The sequence below is a fragment of the Tyto alba genome, unplaced genomic scaffold (assembly GCF_018691265.1).
Source record: "Tyto alba isolate M040663 unplaced genomic scaffold, T.alba_DEE_v4.0 Super-Scaffold_41, whole genome shotgun sequence".
Lineage (NCBI taxonomy): Eukaryota > Metazoa > Chordata > Aves > Strigiformes > Tytonidae > Tyto > Tyto alba.
Genome location: NW_024881317.1, coordinates 21,917,398 through 21,942,250, shown reverse-complemented (window position 1 = coordinate 21,942,250; position 24,853 = coordinate 21,917,398). Strand labels below are relative to the sequence as shown.

Below are 24,853 nucleotides of genomic sequence, written 5' to 3'. Positions count from 1 at the left end.
GTCACTAGCTGCAGAACCGCAGCCTTTCTCTTTTATCTCTTCTGCCCTTCCCCAACTCTTTGGGTTGTGTTTGTTTTGTTGCCTTCAAGAAAAGAGGCTCTGGGTAGAAGAAGCCAGAGGCAAGGCGCTCCACCCATCGCTCCCTTCCCCGTGCCGCAGCACCCCGGTTTGTGTCCCACCCCTCACAAGCAGGGGCATTGCCTGGCTCCTCACAGCTGAGGAACAGGAAAAATCGCTTAAAAAATAAACCCTGTATGTTTTCAAACTTCATTATTGGAGTTTCTGTCCCTTCTTTTGAGGATTTTTAAGTCATTTTGCCTGCCAGGGCTCTGCAAGCAGACGTAATAGGGGCTCTCCGTTTCATACCCCAAGTCCCTCTCTGTCTTTTGGGATGTCCTTGGCAAAACTTAGGGACAGTAGAAAGCCTCTGATTAGGATGCTTGAGCTGGAGCAGCTGAGCCACTTCTGGGAAAGTGAAAAGAAACAGAAGGTTTTTGGGGCAGATGTCAGCCAGCCCACCCTTAGCAGAAATCCCAGCGGATTTGGAGCTGGGACTGGTTTGTGCCTGACTCAACATCCCCCAAAACCACCCGAGTGAAGCTTTACAGGCTGGCATAAAACCTTCCGCCTTTCCCCCAGGAGCCGATGCCCCATCCCTGCTGCTGTCTGTCAGCGGGTCTAGGACTTACTTCTTCTTCGTGTTTAAAGTACCTTGAGATTGTCACTTGCGTAGAAATGCCAGGGATTCCAGCAGGCTGAGCCCTGTGCGTCAAGGAGATAACGGCAACGGGTGATGCTGAATCAGTAAATAAGTGGCTGCCCCCCTCCCAGGGGAGGGCATTGCTGCTCGGCCAGGTCCTTGGCTGCAAGGACCGCGGGAGATGCCTCGTCTCACCCCATCGCATCCCCGAGAGCCACCGCTCTAGGGTTGGGATGTGGTTCTCTGGATACCAGGGCTTGATCCCAGGCGGAGAATAAATCCCCTTGAGGGGGTCACCTTGTGTTTCTGTGGCTGAAATTAGCAGAGGTGAAGTCCAGGTGGAGAAACATGCCCAGACTTGGGGCAGAGGAGGGGTTTCTCTATGAAAAAGGGGATTTCTGCTCCTAAATTAGCCCCTGCTAGGCCCAGCTCTCCCGTCTTTATTCCCAGCACAACACACCCTTGGCCATGGACCAGTAGAGTTGGGAAAGATTGTGAGCTCAGTGTTGTGGAGGAGGTAGAGACCAGGAAGTCCCAGGTCACTGGACAAGCACAAACCCCAGTGTTTTTCCCCTCCATTGTACAAAGACTTTAAAGCAAAGTCGTAAGTCAAAATTCTCCCATCAGACAGCAATGTCAGTGCTGCCACTGAGCCTCACTAGGGCCAGGGATGCTGCCCAGGAGCTGCTGGAGTGGCACAGGAGAGAGCTTTTCCCCACCCCCAGTTTCCTCGTAGACCAGATTTGGCCAATATTTTTCTTCCTACCTAGAGTCAGATGAGGTGCTTTGGTTAAATAGCTGCAGGGCAGCTGTACCAAGTGGCAGAGGGAAGGGTTTTCGTTAAACAGCTCCTCTGTGTGTCCCAGCAAAGCAGAGAGATAGTCCCTGCTTAGAGCTTGCATCCCAAGGGATGGTCAGGGCCCTGAACATCTAGAGAAGATGCTGATTAAGGAGGAATCAGTTACATGAAGATTTAACACCTCAGCAGCCACAACTTGTCATCGGGGAGGTTGGGTGAGGAAATTTTTCTTCTCTAGGAGGGATGTACAGCCCTGGGCCAGGCACACAGAGGTGGGAGAATCTTCACCTATGGACACTGCCAGCCTCAGCCAGGCTAACTCCAGGCATGTGGTGTTGGACCACACACCTCCTGCAATCACTTCCACCCACATTTCCGTGCCCTCCTACCCCAGAAGCTGGTCCCTCACAGCTCTCAGGGGATGGTGAGGACTTCTCCCATCTCTTCCCCCTAAAAGGGTCCGACCTCCCACCTTTCTGCAAGACAAGAACCAAACTCCTCCAGCAAGGGTCAGATTAGATGGATAAGGAAATACAACCCCAACCCAAAAATAGTGCAGCTCCCTGATTCAACCCAGAACTAATCTTGTAATTTTGAGGGAGGGCTGATTTGCTTTTAGGTCAATGAACAGCCAAGGGAAGAGAGGGGACTGGGGTTTAGGTGACCCCGAGTCTCAACTTCAGCTCCATACCTTGTGCCAAAGGTCCCTCTGTAAGGTGATATCTATCAAAGGGCAGCCAGCTGAGGGTATCCAGGCTGCTGGATGACACTTAAAGACACGCCAGGTTGTACAATACATAGCTTTCCTCTGTCCCTCACTGCCAGGAGAGCTGCCCAAGCTCAACCAGAGCAGGCTAACAGGTTGCAGAAGTCCTGCCCCCTGCAAAACCAGCACAAGAGGTGGCCACGCTGCAAGCAAGCCCTGACTCCTCACAGGTCTCTGCCTTCTGTGACTTCGGCCACCTGAATTTGCTCTGATAACCACCACCACATCAAGACTTTTAGCTGGTCCAGTTCCCACCACTGCATAAAGCAGGAACCTCTGCCAGCTAGTGGAGAGCAACAGGTCTTGGGTTTGGGGCATGAACATCTTGCCATTAAAGCTACACTGCTAAGCAGAAGAGCCCAAACTTCACAGCACTGGTAAGAAAAAGCAAATGTGATTCAGGCACACCAGAAAGCCCCTTTCTGGAGGTGGGGGGCAGAAATTCCATTCCCTGCCTCAAGGACTGTTTACACATAGTTCGATGTAACAAGCCTTGGCTGAAATGTATAAACAGTCCTTGAGGCAGGGAATGGAATTTCTGCCTCTGTCCCAGGAAGAGCCCAACCCACCAACCCTCAAGTTGCTCTCCCTTCCTCATCCAGTAAGGCTTAATTTCTCTCCCAGAAACAGTTTCAGGCAGAAGGAGAGTGGTCCAAGTTTTATTCAGCCCTCATCTCCCCTTGCTTGACTGAGTAAGGGGTTATCAGTATGGAGGAGACCCAAGTAGCTCCACAGAAAGGTAAAGCATTTTGAGGCTAAACACAACTCCATGCTTCTACAGACAAGAAAACAGAGCACGTGGGTGGTGATTTTTTGCATCAGTTTCCAACTAGATGCTTTGGGAGAAGTTCATGAGGGTGTAAGGCTGTACAAAGCTCTGCTGAGGACAGGGCTTCAGGAGAATGAGATACTCAAGGGGGGTTTAGAGAGACAAAAAGGCACAGTTAAAGTTAACATGAAAAGTTGATTCATCTGCCTCTCCAGGAAGACTTCTCCACTCCCACCCACCAAAGCTCTGTCCAATAAAAAAAACAATATAAGTTGAAGGAGTGTAAGACTATATAAGTTGACATCAGTGACTTAAACAGGGTTGATGGGTTTCCGGCAGATAATCATAGCTCCTAGAAGAGCAATGATCAGGATGACCAAACTAGCAATTGCAGCCAGCCCCAATATCATCCACAAGTGACCTGCATCTGGGAAGGAGAAGTAGAGATGTGGTTACGGCCAGAGCCAGGACCTGCCACACAAGCCATCCCCCTTCCCTGGGTTCGCCCTACCTTGTGAAGACCTCCTCTTAACTGGGTGATCCTGCCAGCTGTGAACGAAGAGAGGTCCAACCACAACATCTGCCTCTTTTGAGGGATCTGAAAGGGAAGACCTTTGAGCACTCAAACTCATTTGAGCATCTAGCTCTCCCAAATCTTGGGTTAGCACTAAGGAGCCAACAGGTAGTGAGACAGCTCCAGCCACCCATCTCTGAGCAAGTTAGGATGGTGACAAAGACCAAGAGGCACACAGAGACATACCAAGCTGGGAGGGCAGTTCTCTCCGGGCACGTCCTCCTTGCCGTCGGGAGGGAGCATGGAGCCTCCTGGAGTGCCTGGCCAAGCCACAGCTCCTCATCTCACAGCAGGAACATACATCCCAGGTGCCTTCCACTGGAGCCCATCTAGAAGAGAACCTGGTGACCAGCCTACCCTGGGGTAGGAATCCCTCACATGCTTTGGGGTCCTCCTAGGAGAGACCAAAACCCTCTCCACCAGATGGCCAACCCCACCTCCCTGGAAGGTGACACACCAGATGAAAAACCCAAGCTCTTGGGCAAGCTGCTGTTCCAACTACTCACAGGTTGCTGGCTTTGTTGAAGGAGCAAGCCTTGTTCAGAGGGTCTGGAGCTTGATCAGCCAGAGAGACCTTCAGGTGGCAGGTGATGTAGACCTGAGGAGGCCAGGCAGAGCAGAGAGGTTAGGCTGTCATGTTTGCCCTTATGGCTTTGCTATGCACCATGAAGTTGGTCTCCCATGGGACCACCAACTCCCCAGGGCAGCCCAAGCCCTTCTGCTTCCTTCAAGCTGCTTACAGATTCAGCTACTGAAGCCCATCAGAAGGGCTGGTCTTGACCAATATCAGAACAGGTCTTCAAGGAAAATCCTTGGCTCAGAGGGCCATGATACAGAAGCATTAACACAGAGTGACCACTTTCATATGTTGCTATGAGGCAGTTGCCTTGGGAAAGTAGTTCTAGACAAAACCACATCGACTTTCTTAATGGCCCAAGGCTATAAGACCACCTGGACAAGGGAGTTCACTTGCTTTAGTAAGGATTTACCAGATTGCTGGTGTCTCCTGGAAACTTGAACGCGTCTACTGCAAACTGAAGCACATCTTGCCTGGGTCTTGGGGATATAAATGTTGAGGTGGCATCCTCCAATTGCCCATCCACCAGGCACCTAGACACAAAAGCAAGGGCCAGCAGGATCCCACTGTCAGAGATGTCCATAACCTGCAGAAAGGCATCGCTAAATGAGGGCACAGCCAGCTCTTACCCACTGAAGTCAATGAAAGCATACTGGAGAGAAGAACTCCAGTTTGGGGTTGGGGTGGCCACACAATTGTCCACAAAGAGCCTCAGGGGTGCATGGTTCTCTGTGTTGACATCAGCTTGGAAGTGGAAGACTTCTCCCAGTTGAAATATGGTAGAGACTCTCTCAGCGCTCCAGTCATCTGGAAGGAGAGAGGTCACCAGGTGCTTATGAATGGGAAACCAACTTGTCCTTCACTGCTTCCACCCAGAGAAACCCCACTGGGCACAAGGTCCTGGGTATTCACCAAAACTGTACCAAGCCCCAGCTGCTCCAGGAGCACTGGAGTGACACCAGCACCAGCTGTGCCATCTCCTGGCAGCGTGGCCACCTCAGAGGCCTGTCCAGGGTGCCCTGCACCAGAGGAGACCCTCACCCAAAAACCTACCGTTCATGAGGCGCAGGGAGAAGGGTAGCTTCTCCTCAGATGACAGGGTGGAGCGGAAGGGCACCCATGTGGGCTTCACACCATTGCTGCTCACATTGTCCCTCCTGGGGAGAGGGATGCCCATAGTTAAATTCTCAGGGGTGACAGAAGGGCTTGCTTGGTACTCATCTGCATCTGCTCACCTTGGGTAGTGGCACTCAATAGGAACCACAGCAGGGCTGGAACGGACAACGACAGGATTGCCAGCAGGAGCTGGCTTGTAATTTAAGCTCGTGCTGTAGACTAGAGTATCAGGGGTCACCTGGGGAAAAGACAAGACACATTACCCAGTCATTAAGATCCTTGCCCACACACACTGAGCAAGCACATTAAAGCCTAGAGACTCAGTGCTGAGATGTTTGCTCTGGTCATCAGCCAGTACTGCATCTGTGCTTTAGGCAGGCGAGTGGCACTCGCTCATCCTGCTGCAGGGATGCTCTGGGCTGGGAAGCTGCTCCAGCTCTGGTCAGCAGCAGAGCTGGATGCAGAGGTGCTTAAGCTGATTCTTTGTCTTTCTTCTAGTTTCCAAGCCTCAGAAGAGCAGACAGGAAGGTCTGTCCTCCAGGATTTCAGAGAGACACTTCTGCTCAGGGGGATTTAATGAAGATATCTGCTGACTGGTGTATAGGGGGTGGGCACCTGCTCACTCTCACGGCCCCAAGCCTCTCCCAGGGGAGAGGCACCACTTCACATTTAAGTTTCCTGTAAAGTAACTTCATGCTACACTCCAGGAGACGCCTCTCAAGATAAGCATCCACTGCTGTCTTGCTGCAGTGGCTCCCAGCACCAGCTCATCTGGGATCCACCCTGAAGGTGGCAGCACCAGCATAAGTAGTCTTAAAACATTTAGATACCTCTGTATACATCAGGGAAAAAAAAAAAAAAAAAACAAAAAACCAAAACAAGACAAAAACTAGTTTCTCTGCCTCCTGCATGCCCTTCCCTGCTCACACAACCCCAGAGCTCACCCCTGGACTGGACAGCACAGCTTCTGCTGACCTTGAAATGCAGACTGAGCTGTTCAGCCTCTAGGAAAGGCTTCGGAGCATTTCCCTGAGCCCAACCACACCACAAGCCCTGCCAGGCTCAGCATCCCCAAGCACCAAGGTGCAAGCCAAGAGGCAGACCCCCACCCTAGGACTCCAGCCCCCCCCCCCCCCCCCCCCAAGCAGCCTTACCCTGAGGGTGCTGCCGCACTCGTGCAGCCCAGCCACGAAGGTCACGGTGCTCTCAGCAGCATTCCAGGCTTCAGGCAGGCAGGCAGCCGAGCCCAGGCTCAGCTCCGCAGCCCTGACCAGGCGCCCCGTGCCAAAGAGGTCCCTGTGCACCGTGACCACCACCTGCGCCTCCTGGCACTGCACGGCCACGGGGTGCAGCGGGGCAGCAGCCTGGAGCTGGGAGAAATCCACCCACGCCCAGGGAGAGGGCTGGGAGAAGGCACGGGGCCACCCTAAGGAAGGATCCCCTCCGTACCTCCATAACTCTGCCTCGCCCCTAAAGAAGCCCCACGGGTCATAAGCAACCACCTCCCCAAAAACCCAGCAGAAAAGAGCAAACACCAGGCTGCTTCCAAGCTTCATCTTGCCTACCAGAGTCCAGCACAAGGAGCAGCTGCTACCCAGGGACCTTTTATAGCCCCCCCACCTCCCACAGCTGCTCCCAGCCCAGGTGATGCTCCGCACACCGCCCATAAAGGCAACTGGCAACACCTGGGAGCACTCAATTCCCTGGGGAACCCATGGTGGTGGGCTCCAATGAGCTAATGAGGTGCTGGATGGGCTCCCTTGCCCACAGGAGAGATGTTGAGTCTGCTGTGCAGCCAACTGCAGGTTTTTTTCCCCATTTTTTGGTAACAACCAGCTCTGTAAGATCCACAGAGGTATGATCCACCTCCAGACCGTATGTCCCACCTCCAGATCAAGGGGCCCTTCTGCAGCGGGGTCGCTGGGGGATGATGTGGAGAGTAACACTTTCTCAAGGCAAATCCACTTTTCAGGTGCCCAAACTTGTCCCTGTCCCCAGCTCCTTTGAGGTGGTGATGATCGTCATTGGAGACACTCATGTCAAGGGCAACTGGGGACTCATGGCTGGCTCTTTGCTACTGAGCAAAAGTTGATTTTTTGGGGGGGAAGAAGGTGAAATTTAAACTTGAATCGAGCGGAAGAATACAAGGAAAAGGGTGGGATCACGGAGGAGATCGCCATCGGTTGCCCTGAATTGCATCCCTGCTACTCCAGGGCCAGACTCCACATGGTGTCCGCACCAGCGCGGCCACCCGCGTTTCCTCATGTTTCCTTGTGCTTCCCAGGATTTTAGCAAAAGGGAGGAAAATGCTTGTGCACACATGGCCGTTTAACTGTTTCCTGAACAGCCTCGTCTGCTGGAGCCACCTGCTTCCTGGGCAGGACTGGTGTTGAAATGAGCGGTAGCAAAATAATGAACAGAATAATACTTATCAGGACTAATATTAGAGCTACTAGGTATTAGAAGTGATAATTATTAGAATTATTAGACCTGGGGTTAAACGGTTCCCATGGTGTCTGCGATGATTCAGCAGCAGGTTGTCCACTCTGTGGTCCCCAGGGTTTGACCCAGCTGAATCACCCTGCAAGCTTCCTCATGCCTGGTTAGAGCCTGTAAATCAGGAGGAAAAACAGTTTGTGTATTCAGGTGACAGCAGAGAGGAGTACCGCTTAGGACAGGAGTCCTTGTGTGGGGGTTTAGGGACAGCACAAGGCTGTTTGCTTTGCCCCTGCCTCTGGGTGAACGTTGGTGAGCTCGCTGCTTTGCTTGCACACGCAGGTGAGGACCAGGTGAGATGTCCAGGAGTTTTGAGCGATAGCTGTGGCTGAATCAGGCCATTTTGGCATCACCCAAATGGGATAGCTGCCAGCAGGAATGCAATGCACCACCTGAAGGGAAATGACCTGGGTTGTTCTCATGGGGAGTGGACTGATGGGCTTTACTCGGCACCTCCCTGAACAAACAGGACCTCTTGGTGCTCTCTTGCTCGTCTTCAAGCCAGCACCTATCTCAGGGATAGCTGCGTGTCTCACACACGTGGGCCATCCTGTGCTCATTGTGCTCATCTCAGCTGCATCACGGGCTCGAGGGGCCATCATGCTGCAAAGCACCCATCACCGCACCACCCACCGCCCTGCACATCTGCCTTTTTGAGTGGGTGGGCATTGTGGGAACAGGGAGTGTCAGGAAATAATTTGCAATGCAAAACAAATTAGGAAAATAATTTATTTCCTCCGCATCCATAGGCAGGCGCAGGAGCTGAAGAGCAATGAGGTTCATCCCCTGATCAAGCAATTCCCTGGATTTCTTTGAGCTTGGAAATCAGAAGGAGAGGTAGGAAAATCATAGTCCTGTGTGCCCACTTAGGAGGTTCATATCCCAGACTAGAGGGGTAGGATCCTGCTGACCGAAGGAGGATTTTCATTTCTTCCCATAGCCGTGTCCCAAACAGCAGCTCACGGGAACAGAGCACCTCTGCCCAACCTCCTTCCCAGAAACGATGACTGTTCTTGGTCCTTCCAAACCAGTTTCCCCACCTGCTGTTTCTCCAGCCTGCTTCAAATCTGATTGACCCCCCCAAAAAAAGACCAGACCAGAAATGGTTCAAAAGATTCCTCCCAAGAGTTCGCTTGATCCGTTCAGGAGGGAAACAAAGGCACGGTGTGGCTGTAGGGTGTCGGATTAGAGGCAGGACATCTCCCAGCCAAGCTGATGTCCTCACCTCTTCACCTTAGCACAAGTTCAGATGAGAGAGGACAGCAAGAGATTGTCACACCCCAGAGGTCCAGACCCATCACCCCAGGCAGGAGTGGGCAGGAAATACTGAAGGCAAAACTACTGATGTGAGCCAGGATTTGGTGCCAGGACTCATTCCCCATGGGTGAGAGGGTTACGAGTACTGGAGAGGCACCAGCACCTTTCAACACTTTTGCTGGCCAAGTTCTTCAGCTTGTAGTTATCCTTGTCAGGGACCTCCTCCTTAATCAGGGGCAAAATGTCCAGGAATCCATACACAGCAGACCTGAACTCCTCTTTCTTGTTCGTGAGCGTCAACACTTTCAAGAGGGTGGGAAAGGGGAGTGACGAGAGACCAAAGCCACCCAGGATGGCCCTGTGGACAGTGTTGAGGTGGCAAAGCAGATTCCTCTGATCGATCTCGTAGACTCTATTTTTGGCCATCAAGCTGGACAAATATTTCACTGGCTGAATCAGGACTGGGAATATTTTGTCTCTATCTACTACCGTCATCTGAATTCCTTCATTTTCTAGAGAAGAGGAAGGGGAAGGGAAAGAGGATTGGAGAGGGAGGAAAGTCAGAATTAGTGTCCTGTTCAGTATGAAAACAAAGTATTGATCGAGTTGCTCAGCCTCTAACAGCCTTCACCATCGATAGCAGCTGGGGAACTGATCCATCATTTCACCTATCTTCACCATTCAGTCACACCCTCAGCTTCCAGCATCTCCAAAGCCCTTCAGGAGTGTCCTTCCCATCAACACTAACACCTCCTGCAGTGGGATCATTCCCCCTACCAGGAACATGAGGGACTTTACCGTTTTTTGTAGGTGGACTAAAGAGAGGGGCTTGAAATGTAAAATTCACCTCCCTCAAGAGAGATCCGCCCATGGGAAGGAGAAGCAGGAGAGCCCACGTTGACACAATGGCTCAAGGGCTGGTTAACTGGCCGAGCAACCTCAAAGAAATCTCCCCATGGCCCTAACAGGCTCCACATTCCTCCAGATATCCTGAAACTCAAAGGCAAGGCCTCCTGGGAGCTCAGGATATTGTCTTCTCCCTTACACAGCCAAGGTCATGATAAACATGCCTGAACTTCGACCCCCCCCAAAAAAAAGAGACACTGACAGATGTAGGGATCTGAGCTGGCTGCAACATGGGACCTCCCCGCTTAGAATCTCATGCAAAATCTTCAAGTCAAAGAAGACCAGAGATCCCTGTCTTGTGTCCAGTGTGTTCTGGCTGCTGATGGGAAGGCCCAGGTAGTCTTTGCTGGTGCTCTCATCAAGGATGTTGCTGAGGTCTGGAGCAGACTGGAGTCCTGGAAGAGCACACAATTTGCTTTTAATAAATGTCACAGGAGGAACCAGGACAGCAGCGCTGGGTACTCGTGTGTCCTGGATGTTACCAAAGCCCAGGGATCTACTCAAACTGCCTACTAGAGGACTTAGGGTGTAATAAGCCCCTCTGGTTGGTCATGAAGACTTGCTTCCTTTGCACCACAAAATGCAGTGACTTGCATACTCCATGCACGTCCACAGGGGACGGCTCACTTGGATCCTTCCCAACTGGCTTTCTGCTCAAAAGTGACAGAAAAGTTGGGGCTAGCCATCATCTCCCCTCTGGCTGTGAGCCAAGGACCTACCTAACCCAGCAAAGGGAAGCTGCCTGTTTCTAAAACCTCCACTGAAGAGCTGGTCACAAGCTTTTGGTCACGCAGACTGTCATGGGAACTGCTCAGTGCTGCAAAGTAACAACAAAACCCCATCCATCCGTAGCCTCAAAAAGAAAGCGAGGTTTTGGACTGCCCCTTCTTGCTGGCCTTCGTTCTGACTGCTCACCACCTTGGCATCACCAAGCTGGTATCTACCGACGTCTCCAAGCTGCTGGGCAGCCCAGTTCCCCCAAACATGGAGGAGACCTAGAGAGGATTTATTTTGGCACCCAGGAAGGATGTCACAAGTTCCTTGCCAGGCTCTAAGGGGGACTGTGGGATGGTCCTGAAGGTCTGGAAGCACCAAGCGGTCCAGCCTTCTTGGCTTAAACGCTGAGCAATGCAGGGCCAAGCACTGAAATCCCTTTAGCTGCACTCACCATCAACTCATCATCAGTGCTGTCCTCCTCAAAGCTGTCCAAGCAGAGAATATTGCTATCTGCCAAGGTAGAAAAGATGTGTCACCTTTCCGATGTGAGGCTGTCCACCCCTGCAGTGAGTTCCAGGGCTGATGGTCCCCTGATCAGCATCACCAGCCGTGCCAAGAGGTGGCCCTGGACAGCCAGCAAGGTGAGTGGGAAGCAAGCAGGGAGCAACCCTGCCCTCAGGGTCAACCTGAAAAAGGACTGATTCCCCCTCAAGCCACAGATACAGGGTACACACTAGGCAAGATCCCACAGGGGAGAGAGGACCAAAATGCAGCATCACGTAGCCTAAGAGGACGCAAGCAGCTGAAGGGTCAAAGTCTGGTTCTCCATAAATCTCCACCGAACATCTTGTCTTTGAATAAGACAATGTGCTGGGACATAATGATCCTCCTGGGAGCCCTACAGAGATGCTGCAAACTGTCCCGCCTCAATGCCTACCCCCTGTAAAGTCTACCCCTGGCTTCACCACGCCGGACACCGCTTACCTGAGTCGTGCAGCCCACCGTTGCCATCTGGCACACCTTCCAGCCAACTGTCCTCCTTGGAGAGAGTCACCAAACCTTTGGGGGACACCAAACAGCTGGTCCCAGGCTGGTCCGAGCAGCTTGGCTGCTGCGGCACAGGCTGGTTCCACCCGTCATCGTTGTCTTCAACCTTTACTAGCTTCACTGGCAGTGTCAGGATGGTTGCATTTTGGACTTCCTTCCTCTTTGCGGGGATGGAGTTGGAGACCTAAGTGTGCAAAGAGGAGCCCAGTGACAGCGGCCCTACGTGGTCAGGGATGGAGATGTTCGGCTGCGCTCCGATGGCAAAACACGGGTTTGTCCCTCCTCAAGGCAAGTGCTCTGCTTGCCCAGGTGGGCTCTGCTGCTCTAGGGTCACCCACTACCACCCCCTCATTTCTGGCATGAAGGCCCTGGCTATCCCAGGCCACTCCAACCACCTTGGTCAAGGTCCCCTCTTTGTCTGACAAAGGTCAGGAAAACTTTCTGCTTTGCTTAACAGCTGCAAAGGAGAAGATGGGAACCTCCCCCCTCCTGAGCTGGGGGGGGAATAAATAATCATCTTATCTTCTTGCTTCAGCCCTGAGGCTCGCAGACTCTGCAGGGTTCACAGGCAGGGTTAAGCCCTTCTGACCCCAGGCTGGGGTGGCTGGGGCCGTGCTCTGCAGAGGGGCAGCCTGGGGGGGTCTCCAGCCCTGGTCCTGTGATGGCTGGTTTGTCCCAGGTGAAGGCAGGCAGGTCTGATACTAGACAAGTCCTTCAAGCGCTATGGGCCTGGAAACCAGAATGTTGAAGGCCACTCCTGCTTGAGTGGGGCTCTGGGACATGTGCCTGGGGTCCCCAAATCCATCACAACCAGTCACAGCGTCTCTCCCTCGCCAGCCCTGGATGTGGGCAGGGCAGGGCAGGGTGCAGGCAGGAGATGACTTGCAAGCCACTGTGCCTACGAGAGCTCTTTATGGTGCATGCAGCAGCATGTCTCATGCCAATATGTTTGCACCTTAGCCAGAAAGGTGGGGATAAAGTCTGCCCTGGCTCTGCAGCCCTATGCCCAGCCAGCTTGGCTGATCTCCTCTTTCAGAAGAGAACTTGGAAAGCAGCAACCAACTGCGAGAACTCAAGCAGCTTTGCAAGGGCTGGGAGTAGCCCCAAATTCCTGCCGGATAACCCCAGGAAGCAAAAATCTCAGAGCGATGCCCACTCTCACCTGGTGGGAGTTTTCCATGGCTGGAGCTGGGGAAGCTTCTGAAAGAAGAAAAACACATCGAGCTGAGAGGAAGGCGAGCAATGCTGGGGGATGTCTGAGAGCAGCAAGAAAAGGCTCTGCAGAAGGCGCAGGTGGCTCCAAGAGGGTCACCTCTTGGAGATGCTAGCTCCTGAGGCTGAAATCCAGCAGTGAGCTCGTGGGCTGGGCTGGAGAGGTGCCCATTCTGCCTGGCCACTCACCAGCTCATTCACCCATCCTTGCACTAAAGCCTCTCCTCCAGCTCTCCTGTAGGGGTTTGCTGCCCTCCCACCCATCCCAGACCCATAAGCCAGGAGGTCACATGTGCTGGGAAGGAAAGAAAAAAGAAAGTTAGTAGGATCATGCTGTTCCTGAGCCTGTTATTGCTATGCAGTAGAGAGGGCTTGTTTGTGGGGGAGATGCTGCCTTCCCAAACCCAGCAAAAAGACCAATGCACTGTTCATCCAGGAGAATTTATTGGCATAGCAAGGCGAGCTGGAGAGCCAGGTCTCCACAGGGACCTTGAAAGGGGTTTCCAGTCAGCTGCAGTCCGTGCTAAATGTTTGCAGACCATCACTTTTTCCTCCGCTTCCGAAGTCTGGTGTTGGGCTTCCCATCACGCTTGCCCCTGGCGGGGTGCCTTGATTTGGGGCATTCCCCCTCGGAGGCTGGGCTGGGGGGCTCTGAGAGCACTGGGCTGCCAGGGGGGGTGGCAGGAGGGTGTCTGCTGGGGGAAGGGGCTGTGGCAGCCACTGGGACCAGTGGTTCCTGTTTCTGTGGGGTGCTGGGAGGGAATAACTCCAGCACGTTGGAGGGCAGCAGTGTCCAGTCCACATCGGTGGTGGGGAGGTCCCCTGGGCTGGCCACGGGCTGTGGCAAGGGTCCCACAGCAGAGGCGATGGTGGCCAGGGAGTGGGACATGGCCCGGATCTCCCGGGTCAGGGACACCAGGTGCCTGTTTCCCCTGTGCTGAGCTTGCAGGAGGCAATTGCTGATCTTCAGGAGCTCATCCGCCTGCTGCACGTTGGACCTGACCCAGCCACTGAAATCTTCCTGCAGGAAGTCCAGAGAGTCCTGGATGCTCCTAGGAAGAGGCACAGTGTCCCCATGGGCTGACCCCGAGTCTTCCTCTGCTTCTTCATCCCTCTGCATCGGAAGGGCTGGAGGTGTGGGGGACGTATCCCCTCCCTGGTCTGGACACAGGTGTCCTCTGTCACCGGATGGGTCCAACACGGGGGCACAGGGCTGGTGGTGGGCAGGCAGCCCCACGGGGAAACCTCCATGTGGTTGGCAATGCTCCCCGGGAGGCTCGAGGTCAAGGATCAGGGTGGTCTCTTCTTTGGACGGGGAGTCGTGCTGGGGAGCTGAGGTACCTGTTGCAGGGAGAGGGGCTGAAGGGAGCAGGAGGGGAAAACCAGGGCTCAGGGGGTCATCCCAGCCTGCCTCGGTGGGGTGGAGAGGGGATATGGAGGGACAGTGCCTACCACGCAGAGACGCAAGGAGTGGGGTGGGAGGCAGCTTGTCCCCAGGAAAGCCATCCAGGACATCACCCCTGGGCTCTTCTATGGACTGTCCACAGCCCACGAGCTTCCCCTGGGGAGCTCAGTGGTGGACACCCACAGAGGGCCAAGGAGGACACCAGCCATAGCCCAGATCTGAAGACAGCAGCAGGGGGATGGAGCGGTAGACCCCCTCCCACTGCTTTTTTCCCCCTCCATTTTTCTGGGATAATGCTACCACCTTCTGACCAAACAGGGATTCTCCAGCACACCGTCCCTGCACACAGCACAGATGCCAAGGCCTTCACCATTCCCAAACCATCAGCATCTCTGCCACAGCGCTGCTGCCGAAGAGCTGGGAGGAGACCTGGGCAAACCCAGCAGTGGTCGTGGGCCTCTTGCCATCCCTATCAGGGAGTCCTCCCGTGGGACATTTCGCCTTCCTGGTTGGATACACCATCCCAAGGCGGTAATCAACAACCCAAAAGGGGAATTGTCCCAGATGGTTGTGGACAAAGGTTGAACAGAGACAAACTGGTTGGAGATCTGAGGAGCAGAGGCGGTCAGTGGGTGGCAGGACACTAAGGACTGGAGGACAGTTGTGACCCCTGAGGGACCTGCACATGTCACCAGCACAAAAATTTCTCAGAGAGGACGTGGAGTTGATCCAAACCCTTCCACCTGCGTCCTCCTTGCCAACACCAGCCTCTGCGAGCCCCTGATCCACGCACCCCATCTCCAGGTGCCACTCACCTCCCCTGATCCTCAAGCCACAGCATGGCTCCATTCCAACCGATGTTCCCTCCCAGTACAACCGCGTTTGGGGGGGCTGCCGTACTCTGCAAGGGCCAGAGGCAAACGTTGCTTTGGAAGTGATGGATGCAACAACTGCATCCCATCCCTGGGGGAGGTTGGAGCATGCCCACTGCTGGAGCAAAGGCTGGGGGCACAGGTCCGTCAAGTCACCACGTGGAAGGAGACTTGAAACCCATGGAGAACGTGGTCGAAGCAGGGATGATAACCTTCAACTCCGCTTTCAGTCCTGCCCTCCCCAGCCCGCCCGGCCAAGTGCATCCTCACCTGGGTGCCCCGTGACGCGCTCCACCAGCTCCTGCAGCCTGGCCCTGCACTCAGCAAAGTCCCCGGGCTGCACTCTGTCCCTGGCCGCCGGCGGCTGCAGCCGCTGCAGCTCCCCCAGCGAGTCCCTGATGAAGGGCTGCATGTCCATCACCTCCTGCTCCGTGGCGTAGAGGCTCATCTTCTCCACCAGCCGCTCGCTCGCCTCCATCCGCCGCAGCACCCCCTCCACGCGCCGCAGCTCCCTCGCCAGCTCCCGCCGGCCCTGCTCCTGCCGCGCCTCCACCAGCCCCAGCAGCTCCTCTTCCTCCCGCCGGATCAGCCGCACCAGCTGCTCCACGTGCTGCCGGATCAGCTCCCGCATCTCCCGCTGCGCCTGCTCCAGCCGGGCGGCCTCAGCCTGCAGCACCTCGTAGGCGGCCTCGAAGCCGCTTCGCTTCTGCTTCAGCTCCTGGCTCGCGGTGACCAGCTCCTCCCGCCTGCGCCGGGTCTCGCTGTGGATGTCGCAGAAGGAGGCGTGCTGGCTGTCCAGCAGCGCGCAGACGCAGCACATAGGCTTGCAGCACTTGTTGCAGTAGATGCTGTGAGGCCAAGCACAGGCAGAGCAGATTTAGATCAGACACTCTGCAATTCAATCATTTATGAAATTGCAGATTCGTTCATTCATTGGATTTATTTTACCACCAAGTTTGGCCCGGCCGTTTGGTTTTATACTCTCCGACTGCAAAGAAATATGGTGGTTCACTGTCTCACAGGGTTTCTGCTCCTCTGCTGGGCTGGCTAAAGTCACTGCAGTGACTTTGCAATCGTTGTGGTAGACATTAATCCACACACCACAAGGGCAGTGAAGAAATTAGCTCTCTGCCCTTCCGTGAGTGCTTATTGCGGTTAGGTATAAGAATAAAAGACCAAAGAGTATCTTATCTCCATAAGATGCCGAAGACAAGAATACAAGAAGTGGGGAGTGGAGATCATCATCCATCCCTCATATAAGTCCTGGTAGCCTTGGCAAGTGGTGGGCTAGGGACAAGATTGAGGCAGGGGTTGCATATGGGCCACCTTGGCTAGCATCAGTGCTGGCCTCCCCCAGTGCTCCAGCCCCTTCCCCTCTCGCTTGGACCTTCTCTCAAGAGCATTTAAACCTTGTCCTGTGTCACACCCACGCTGTCACCCGAACCTTCTCCAAGCTGGTTTGGCACCATCTGGCGAAACATACTCTTCTCTGCTGTCCATCACGGCAGCTGAAGCAACAGGCCTTCTTCCTGCTGAGCTCCATCAACCTCACCCCCCTTACCCTAGCAAGGAGCACCCCACACACTTCCCCTCCCTCGGACTACTTGTCCGCACTCCCCCATCATCAGCTCGAACCCAGCTTCATCCAAACCATCTCTCCATGCCCTAGAGCCTACTGGTCACTACTTCCCACCCACCTTCTCCATGACCCGGTGGCAATCAGAGCAGCAGAGGGACAGGGACACCCTGCTCATTCCCATTACGGACTAGTCCAAAGAGATTTGTGACAAGAACCCACCCAGGTTGGGACAGACCTCCTTAGACCTACCTTACAGTCTGGCTCTTGTGGGTTGGGTTGGAGCAGGACAATTTATCAATCCTCCTGGTGCCCTCAAGGAAATCCTTAGCAGACCCTGCCCTGATGTCCATCAGCCTCTTGGCTTCGTGGCTCTCCCTCTTCAGGTAGTGCTGGTGGGCCTTGAAGCACTTGCTGCAGAGGAACTCCTCGCACTCAGAGCACCAGAACTCACCGGCTTTCTTGCAGTTGTCACAGAACAAGTCAACTCCGTCAACAATCTTCTTGTAGACCTTGAGCCTGACCCGCAGGTTGGTGAAGAGCAGGTTGTCTGTGCCGGGGACGCCGCTGGCCTGCGGGATGGCCGTCTGGCACAAAGGGCACTGCCTAATTGGGTTGTTCTTGATCAGGCAACCGAGGCACAAGGTGTGGAGGCAGGTGAGGAGCTTGAGGTCGGGCGATTCCTGCTTGCAGCCCTCGCAAAGGATGAACTGCATGTCCTCTTCTAGGAACTCGGGGACGGAGGGAGAGAGGAAGAGGAATAAGTGTTGGGGTGTGTTTTGAAGAGCTTCTGAAGCCACATCTTGGGGGGGGGGGGGGGGGGGGTGTGTGACCTGCAAACCAAACTTGGAGCAAGTAGTGAGCAACCACTTCCCAGCAGCGATGCCCAGGCCCTGTAAGCAGACTGGAGGTGGCTGGTGCACCCTGGTAAGGTTGGATGGATGGGGCCCTGCTGAGCGCTTCCTCCCCCTCTAGCAAAGAGGAGACGGGATGGTCCCCCTGGCTATGGGGTTCGGGGTGCGGGTTGGGGGGGGGTGGGGAGGGGGGTGGGCTGTAGAGGGGCAGCGCAGAGGGTGGGGTAATGGAGGAAGCATCCAGGGACCCCTGGGTGACACCCTGGCAGGGTGGGGACCATCCTCCCAGCCACTCAGCCCATCCCTCTGGCCTCCTGCCTCCCTCCTTCCCGCAGGGGACCAGCCCCCGTTCCCTGCCACCCACCAAACCGGGAAGGGGGGGTGTGTGGGGGGGAAACACCCCCAAATTTTTATCCCTATCGCTCCCCACCCCCGACGCCACGCCTTGGGGCCGGAGACTTTCTAGTGGCTTGCCCCCGCCTCCCCCCTCCAACCGAGCCCCCAGAGCCCCCTGCCCCGCCGGAGCCCACCGCCCGCATCCCACGCACGACCCCCGTGGACCACCCAGCGCTTACCCGGGTGCCGCAACCGTCGGTGGCCATGGCGGGGAGGGGGGGGGGGGGCGGGCACGCCCGGCAGCACTTTCGATTTCTTCTGCGTGGCAAATAACTCCTCCTTCGTGGCGGGGGCGGGAAGATCCCAACCCCGGTTACCCCCCAACACCCCCTAAAAGAACTTCACAGCCGGCTCAGACCTTCCCGGACATCCAGGAGGGAAGAAACCCGGACCCAAGGTCATCCCACCCCCACCCCCAAAAAAAAAGGGGGGGTGGGGTGGTGTGCAGTGCCAGAAAGGGGGGGGGGGGGGGCTGTGAGGGGGTTCAGGGATTGTCCCCCCCGTCCCCTTGGAGAGGATTCTCATATCCCTCTTTGTCCTGGGGAGCTGGATCCTGGCTCTCCTTTGCTCCTTCCTGCAGGGTTCTGGTACCCCCCAGCCATCTGCACCGTGGGGGCCACCACGAAATGAGGCCCACCACGAAATAGGAGCCACCACGAAATAGGGATCACCACAAAAGGGGGACTGCCAGAAGCACTTGGGGTACACCTAGCCTGGCAACCCCAAAGGGACAGGGCATGGTGGGGCACTACTATCACCTCCCCTCCGGGCTTTTGATGCCTGTAGGCTCTCCAAAACCTGGGCCAGGCTGGTGGCCCCCAACCCCAGGCTTTGAAGAAGACATTTAGCAGCTGATTTGACCCCGCTGCACCTGTGAAATATTTCAATTCCAAACATTCGAATTTTGGAAACATTTCAATTCTCTTTCCCCCCCTCTTGGCAAGCAGCCCCTAGCACAGCCAGGCCAGGCCAGCAAGACCAGTCAGGCTTGTCCCACTGGTGCAGCAAAACATCCTGGGGGGCTGGTAAAGCTGCCTGGAGCTCCGAGATGTTTTAACCCCTCGGGTGCTGGGTGCTGCTGGGGAGCCAAGCATCCCCGGAAAGGCTATGCCGCATCCCTTCCTCCCAATGACTCTTCCTCGCTGCACGCGGTGGGACTTCATGTGTTCACCAGGACCACACGGTTGAGATGGAGTCACACCACGCAGCCTCCTTGACTGGGCAGCAGCTCCCGCGCCCTGGCCAGCACGTGGCCTCTTTACGCAGCACCCAGGGGTCCCTTAGGGAAACTGAGGCACCGAGGGGTGCAGCCCCATCTGCCTGCAGAAGTCATCAGCCCATCGCTGCCCAGGCACAAGGCTGCAGATTTGGTTTATTGTCCATCAAGAGTTGATAGAAAGGAAGCTTACAAAATAAATAAATATCTATATATGCTTCTATACAGTCCACATGGCCCCGCGGACAGACCTCACAGCACGCATGCAAAAGCACTTTGAAGCACAAATTAGCGCAATCACTTATTACAAACCTCTGTCGGGAAGGCTCAGGTACCTCCAGGCAGGTCATTCCTCAAATCACCACCTCTGCTCCTTCCCCATAAATGCCAGTATCCCATTAGCAGTGCCACACTGGACCCCAACTCCAGCCTGCTGGTGGCATCCCAGCCTGCTCCAGCCATCCCTCATGCCCCGCTTCACCGCCCACCCTACCCCACGACTACTGTCCTTGGTCACAGGGTCCCCAAGCTCTTCTCTATCCAATTTTCCCAGCTCGTGCCCCTTCCAGTCTGAGATGCCCGGCCATGCAGCCCGTTGTGGGAGCACCAGGACATTGGTCTGTGCCCTGGTGGCATGCTGGCCAAGGGACCTGGAAGCAAACTGGCACGTGTTGGGGTGCCAGCTGCTTCCCATCCCCTAACGTTGTAGGCAAAGGTTGGGCATGGGGGGATAAAGCCAAGGACAGGCAGTGGAGCTCAGCCTCAGTTTCCCTGCTGAGGTCTTCACCCAACTCCTGCAGCCTCCACAGGGAGGACAGCAGGAGCTCCAGCAGGGCAAGGCCCCCACCACGCAGCACCCCAATACGTCCCCCGGCCTTCGCACACCTACAAAGACGCATGCACACAGACACGCACCCACACGCATGCTCTATCTACGTTGCTTCACGGCCTTGACGAGCTCCTCCAGCTTCAGGGCAAGGTGCAGGTCGCCCTTCACCTGCAGCTTCCCACTCATGTAGGCACTCAAGGGGCGCAGGTCACCCAAGAAGAGGTCCTGCAGGTCTTTCTCCGCCACCTCCAGAATGACATCGGGGCTGCCCTCGGGCACCCCGCGGCCAGCCCGCCCACTGCCTGTAGGACACGATGGGTGGGAGAGGGAGAGAAACAGCAGGCTTTACTTTGCATGGAGATAAATTTCTCTTGTGTTGCCCCACCAATGTCCTGTTACAGTGGTCCACCGCCAAGTCCCGTCCTACTTTTGCCATCACCACCAGGAAAACCGTAAGCGACCATGGATTAGGGTGCTGGGAGGACATCTTCCAGCATGGCAATGGCCCAAGGCACTGCCCACGCATGTCCCTCCATCACTACCTCCTTGGGCTGGTGGCACACAAGAGCCAACAAACCCTGAGGTCTCTGAGCCATCCCACTTGGGCAGCCATGAGGAGACCTGGCTGCCAATTTTCTATCGATGCTCTCTTTCTGAAGGAAAATGAGCGGTTTTAACCCAAAACTAATTATACTTTGGACTTCTGGGGAGCATGGGCTCAAGGCCACAATCGTCAAACCGCAGTGCTCGGCTGACGGACCCTGGGGTGCCTTTCTTGGAGCTACCAAACAGGCTTGGCTTGGGACACCCTACCACCAAGCCTGACGGGGTTTTGCAGCATGCAAAGGGGGCACAGGCACAAAACACCCTCCCGCCTCCAACAGAACAACCCCAAAGGGTGGTGACCTGAGGAGAGGTCTATGAAGTAGGTGCTCCGGGTGCCGCTGGGCAGGGCGATGTTGACCTGGTAGGATGCTCCCACCTGGCCGACCAGGGCCTCGGAGAGGACAAGCTCCACCGCCGAGAGCAGCTCGTCCGCGCTGGGCTTCCTCCGGGCGCTGCCGGCAGCGGCGAGGAGGGAAGCGGTGGGAGGCTCCACCTCGTTCACCGTCTCCACGCTGTCTGCTGGGGACAATGGGGCAGAAGTGGGTTGAGGGGACACCTTCAAGTGGTGAGCTTCCGTGGTCTGCATGGGCCCACAGGAAAGGTCTCCAGAGCAAAGAAACGCAGTTATCCAGCAAGTTTCTAGCTACGCAAGAAGGGGACAGCTGGTTTTGCCAGCTCCTACTGGCTGCTCCTCCGTCTGCCATGGGTTACTCTTCCCCTGCTACCAGGGGGTGGAAAATTAACCCTGGAAGAAATAGCAGGGTACAAACTGGTGCAGGGTTTCTCTAAAAAAAATCCATGTTGCCTTCAGATTTGACTTTCTCGGCAAGCTCAGGCTTGAGTTTGCCTGATGGAAATGCTGAGATCTGAGTTGGTCTTGAGCCCAGGCTCCTGCATATCTGCTCCTGCCCTCCCCGGTCCCATCTCCAATGTCTTGTTAGAAAGGTTGTGTTGTGCCACATGCTGTATGGAGCTGTGCCTGAAGGCGGTCCTCCCTCTCTCCTCCCCCCTACCAGCCTATTTGTGCTGTGCTCCTAGGAACGTGTTATCTCCTAGACTTTGACTCTTCTGTCAAACATCCAATGGACACAAAGGTCATCAGGCAAGAGGGACATCCCCCATCAAGGCAGTGGCCCTGGGTTGGTTACCTGCCTCTGGAGCACCGGTCCCGCTGCCCACCAGAGCCAGGGTGTTGCCGAAGAAATGGGCAGCCAGCTGCTGAATGGTGCCATCCAGCCCCTCCAGCCCAGGCATGGGTGGCACGGTGGCCGGAGGGCCCACCAGGTTCTCCCGGGGTGGCTGCAGCACAGCCTCCATGCTCAGCTCCACCCGGTCCACCTCCAGGCCCCAGGACTTGGTCTTGTCGTTAATCTCCAGCTGCAGAGCCAAGAAGAAAGGGAGAGGTGTTGGCAGCCCAGGCAGAGCTGGGAATGGCCATGGAGACCACCCACCATAGCACCCCCAACCGTGGGCATCCCATAGCTTATACTTCTGCTACCCCACCAGCTTTAGATGTGGGGTGCTGGACTACGCTCAGTAGTCCACCTCCTCTGAGCTATGCACTCTCACATTCAACCCTGCTCGCCCAGTTGCTCTTCTGGCTTGGAGGAGGTCAGGTCAAGGAGGACAGCTGGGTCTTGTTCCCCTTTGCATGGCTTCCTCCCAGGGCAGCCCCTTTACTTGCTCCCCCTGGGCAACATGTCCTGGTACGGTGCTCCACCAGGAAGCACCTCTGGGCTCCAAACCACCCCAGAGATACCACTACATCCTGCCAGCCTCCTTTTATATCATCCCTTATAAACATTCAACCCACAAGATCTTGGCCTGGCTCAGGTCAGCTGCGGGCACTCCTCATCACCCCTCTGCCACCACCCTGTCCTGCTCCTCTCCTCAAAAGCCCTTTCCAGTTTGCAGCCCCCTCCAGATGTTTTCTTGGTGGAGATACGGAGGCTGAATTTAAGCCTGCCAACAACACGTGGGCTTTTCTGTGTGGCCAAAGCCTTTAGAGATAAGCCACAGAGCTCTAGAGATCCACAGGCTGAAGGTATCTGCTAATCACCGCGTTTTCCCAGCTCCCTTCCTTGGCCAGATGGACTTTCAGCAGCTTCATCTTTCCCTTACTGTTACTTCAACACCAAGAGCCCAAGGGTTTGGGGGGCTTGGGGGGCTCTGCTCAGGGCTGGGGCAGTCCTCACCAGCAGCTGCTCCCCAATCCTCAGCTTCTCCACCTGGATCTCACGGAGACTCTTCTTCACCAAGGTCTTGGTCATGGCGTTCTGCGCCGTCATCCGGGTGGCCGTGATGAGGTCCTTCACCATCATGACGGACAACACGGGGTCCCACACCCGGAATTGGACATCGGCGCCCATGGAGATGATCGCCCCATCCTTGGAAGTCATCTAGGGCAGAAGGGAGTCAGGATCTCTCCCCTTCTCTGCCCCATGGCCCAGCCCTTGTGAGTAAAGCCCAGGAGCAAAGGCGTTCACTTCCTTCCCAGCTAGCAATCAGTTCTAGATCTCTTAATAAAGAGGGTTATTAGAAACAAAACCAACCCAAATAATTAAGTTTGGGCTATTCTGAATGGTGAGGACACTTTCCAGCATGGGGTTGTTCTTGGAAGACATCTGGGAGCAACAAGCGATTGATGTTTTTGAGATGTCTCCAGCCAGGAACAGCCACTGAGCAAATTGTGCAGTCAAGAGGAGCTTTTCAACCGCAGGCAGGTGAGGACCCAGGCTTCACAGCACCAGCTACAACCCCCCTGGCCTCACCATGATGATGGAGGAACTGAACGTTGGGTCCATGCACGACACCAAGGGTCAGACCATCTCAAAATCCACCCGCTCTGGGTATTTTAGAGATGGTTCTCCATCCTGCCCCGAGGCCCAAGGCAGCTCACCTTGCAGGGGGGCACGTTGAAGGCCCTGGTCCTCAGGTCCACTCGCTGCCAGTGATCGATGAAGGGCAGCAGCAGGACCACGCCGGGTCCCTGAGGCGCCCGGATGCGGCCCAGGCGGAAGATGATCATTCGCTCGTAGGTGGGAACGATCTGGAATGGGAAAGTTTAGACCAAGGCAGAAGCAAAACCCTGGCTCCTGCAGTGCCAGGAGCAATGGGACCAGGGGCAGCCAGGAACTGTCCCCGCCACGGAGGATGGGTTGTCATCCCACTCCTCACTTGCTTTCCTCCTTACCTTCAAGGCAAACCATCCTGAGATGGGGAATGTGACAACCATCAGCAAGAAGACCAAGGAGGTGATAATCCCATGACAGATCCAGGACAGCCAACCCTGGGAGGAGTCTGCAAGGGGGGTGAAAAGGGGATGTACCTGCTCCAAAACCTCCTGCCCTGCCCGTGAACCCCCATCCAAGCCTCTCCCTCCGTGCACCCTGCGCCCCGGGGAAGCCGGCAGCGAGCCAGCACGACACCCCACGGTAAAAGTGGCAACAGGGAGGAAGACAACAATTCTTCTCGAAGGTGGGGACTCACCTGTGGTATTCCCAGCCGGCCCCAGAGGGTCTTGCTTGGATCCGAAGGAGAAGAAGCCCTTCTGGGCACCGTAGAGCCCAATGCTGGACTGCTGGAAGCGGTCAAAGTCTCCCAAGGGAAGGGCCTGGTATCCTGACCGGCTGAACATGGTGCTGGTGCCTTGCACGGAGCCCTGCTCCGGGTGCTCGGAGCCCTCTAAGCCTGGCTCCCCGCTGCCATCACAGCCACCCCTGTGAGCAGCGTAGCTTCTGCCTGTCCCCGACCCGATCCAACGTCCCTGCCCGGCTGCCTACAAACCTCCCCTCCCTGACGTGCGACCGGAGAGACGCCGGAGGAGAGCTGACAAGCCCGGCTGTTATCACGGAGGACGCTTGCGAGAAGAAATCAAGTCCTTCAAGGGGTTTCTTTGCTGGGGTCTCACCCAGGCTGGGGGGGGGGGTGTGGGTGGGGGGTGTGCTTCACATCCTGCCGGCGACCCTCGGGAAAAGCAGCAGCCCCGCAGCCACCCTCCGCTCGGCACCCCCCGGGGGAGCTGGGAGATGACCCCGGCGTGTCCCCGGCCACCGGCCCCGTGGCCGTGGGGACCGGAGGCCGCGGTGAGGATGCTGTGGCGGGGAAGGAGGGAGCCGCTGGCGCTTCCTGGTCCGCCCGTCATGTGGCTGCTGACGGCACAG

At 55.8% G+C, this 24,853-nt stretch overlaps 3 protein-coding genes across 8 annotated transcripts; all 3 read right to left on the bottom strand.

Moving 5' to 3' along the window:
• Positions 1–3,345: 3,345 nt before the first annotated feature.
• On the bottom strand, positions 3,346–6,857 carry LOC104366691 (zona pellucida sperm-binding protein 3). The gene is made up of 9 exons (XM_042804118.1): positions 6,456–6,857; positions 5,421–5,539; positions 5,239–5,342; positions 4,815–4,992; positions 4,598–4,718; positions 4,115–4,206; positions 3,795–3,937; positions 3,546–3,632; positions 3,346–3,461 (listed from the first exon to the last, which is right to left on the bottom strand). The coding sequence occupies exons 1-9, from the start codon at positions 6,855–6,857 to the stop codon at positions 3,346–3,348; spliced, it is 1,362 nt and encodes a 453-aa protein (XP_042660052.1).
• Positions 6,858–8,507: 1,650 nt separating this feature from the next.
• Positions 8,508–19,308, bottom strand: LOC116961042 (protein PML-like). Of its 4 annotated transcripts, none has more exons than XM_042804090.1 (6): positions 18,219–19,308; positions 17,042–17,520; positions 15,484–16,061; positions 12,887–12,924; positions 11,662–11,908; positions 8,508–9,566 (listed from the first exon to the last, which is right to left on the bottom strand). In XM_042804090.1, exons 1-6 carry the CDS (start codon positions 18,243–18,245, stop codon positions 9,169–9,171), a joined length of 1,767 nt encoding a protein of 588 aa, XP_042660024.1. In that variant the 5' UTR covers positions 18,246–19,308; the 3' UTR covers positions 8,508–9,168. The 4 variants fall into 4 exon arrangements, with proteins under 4 accessions (XP_042660024.1, XP_042660025.1, XP_042660022.1 ...); XM_042804091.1 differs by lacking the exon at positions 8,508–9,566 and adding an exon at positions 9,572–11,187; XM_042804088.1 differs by lacking the exons at positions 8,508–9,566; positions 11,662–11,908; positions 12,887–12,924 and adding an exon at positions 13,364–14,295.
• Positions 19,309–19,391: 83 nt separating this feature from the next.
• Positions 19,392–24,834, bottom strand: STOML1 (stomatin like 1). Of its 3 annotated transcripts, none has more exons than XM_032990317.2 (7): positions 24,180–24,833; positions 23,884–23,990; positions 23,590–23,739; positions 22,886–23,089; positions 21,839–22,067; positions 20,991–21,209; positions 19,392–20,386 (listed from the first exon to the last, which is right to left on the bottom strand). In XM_032990317.2, the coding sequence occupies exons 1-7, from the start codon at positions 24,325–24,327 to the stop codon at positions 20,184–20,186; spliced, it is 1,260 nt and encodes a 419-aa protein (XP_032846208.1). In that variant the 5' UTR covers positions 24,328–24,833; the 3' UTR covers positions 19,392–20,183. The 3 variants fall into 3 exon arrangements, with proteins under 3 accessions (XP_032846208.1, XP_032846209.1, XP_032846210.1); XM_032990318.2 differs by having other exon boundaries at positions 20,991–21,206; XM_032990319.2 differs by lacking the exon at positions 20,991–21,209 and having other exon boundaries at positions 24,180–24,834.
• Positions 24,835–24,853: the final 19 nt, after the last annotated feature.

Bases quoted from the DNA above. Each gene is read 5' to 3' on its own strand.
- LOC104366691 (XM_042804118.1), bottom strand. From the start codon at position 6,857: ATGAAGCTTGGAAGCAGCCTGGTGTTTGCTCTTTTCTGCTGGGTTTTT. The intron at 4,993-5,238 runs GTAGGTTTTTGG...CTCTCCTTCCAG, and splicing joins CTCCCTGCGCCTCATGAACG to ATGACTGGAGCGCTGAGAGA. The intron at 3,462-3,545 runs GTAGGGCGAACC...TCTCCTTCCCAG, and splicing joins TAAGAGGAGGTCTTCACAAG to ATGCAGGTCACTTGTGGATG.
- LOC116961042 (XM_042804088.1), bottom strand. From the start codon at position 18,245: ATGGCCACCGACGGTTGCGGCACCCGG. The intron at 17,521-18,218 runs GTAAGCGCTGGG...TCCGTCCCCGAG, and splicing joins CCGACGGTTGCGGCACCCGG to TTCCTAGAAGAGGACATGCA. The intron at 14,296-15,483 runs GTGAGGATGCAC...TGCTCCCTTCAG, and splicing joins GCGCGTCACGGGGCACCCAG to CCCCTCTCCCTGCAACAGGT.
- STOML1 (XM_032990317.2), bottom strand. From the start codon at position 24,327: ATGTTCAGCCGGTCAGGATACCAGGCCCTTCCCTTGGGAGACTTTGAC. The intron at 23,991-24,179 runs GTGAGTCCCCAC...CCCCCCTTGCAG, and splicing joins GCCGGCTGGGAATACCACAG to ACTCCTCCCAGGGTTGGCTG. The intron at 21,210-21,838 runs GTAACCAACCCA...CATTGTCCCCAG, and splicing joins GACCGGTGCTCCAGAGGCAG to CAGACAGCGTGGAGACGGTG.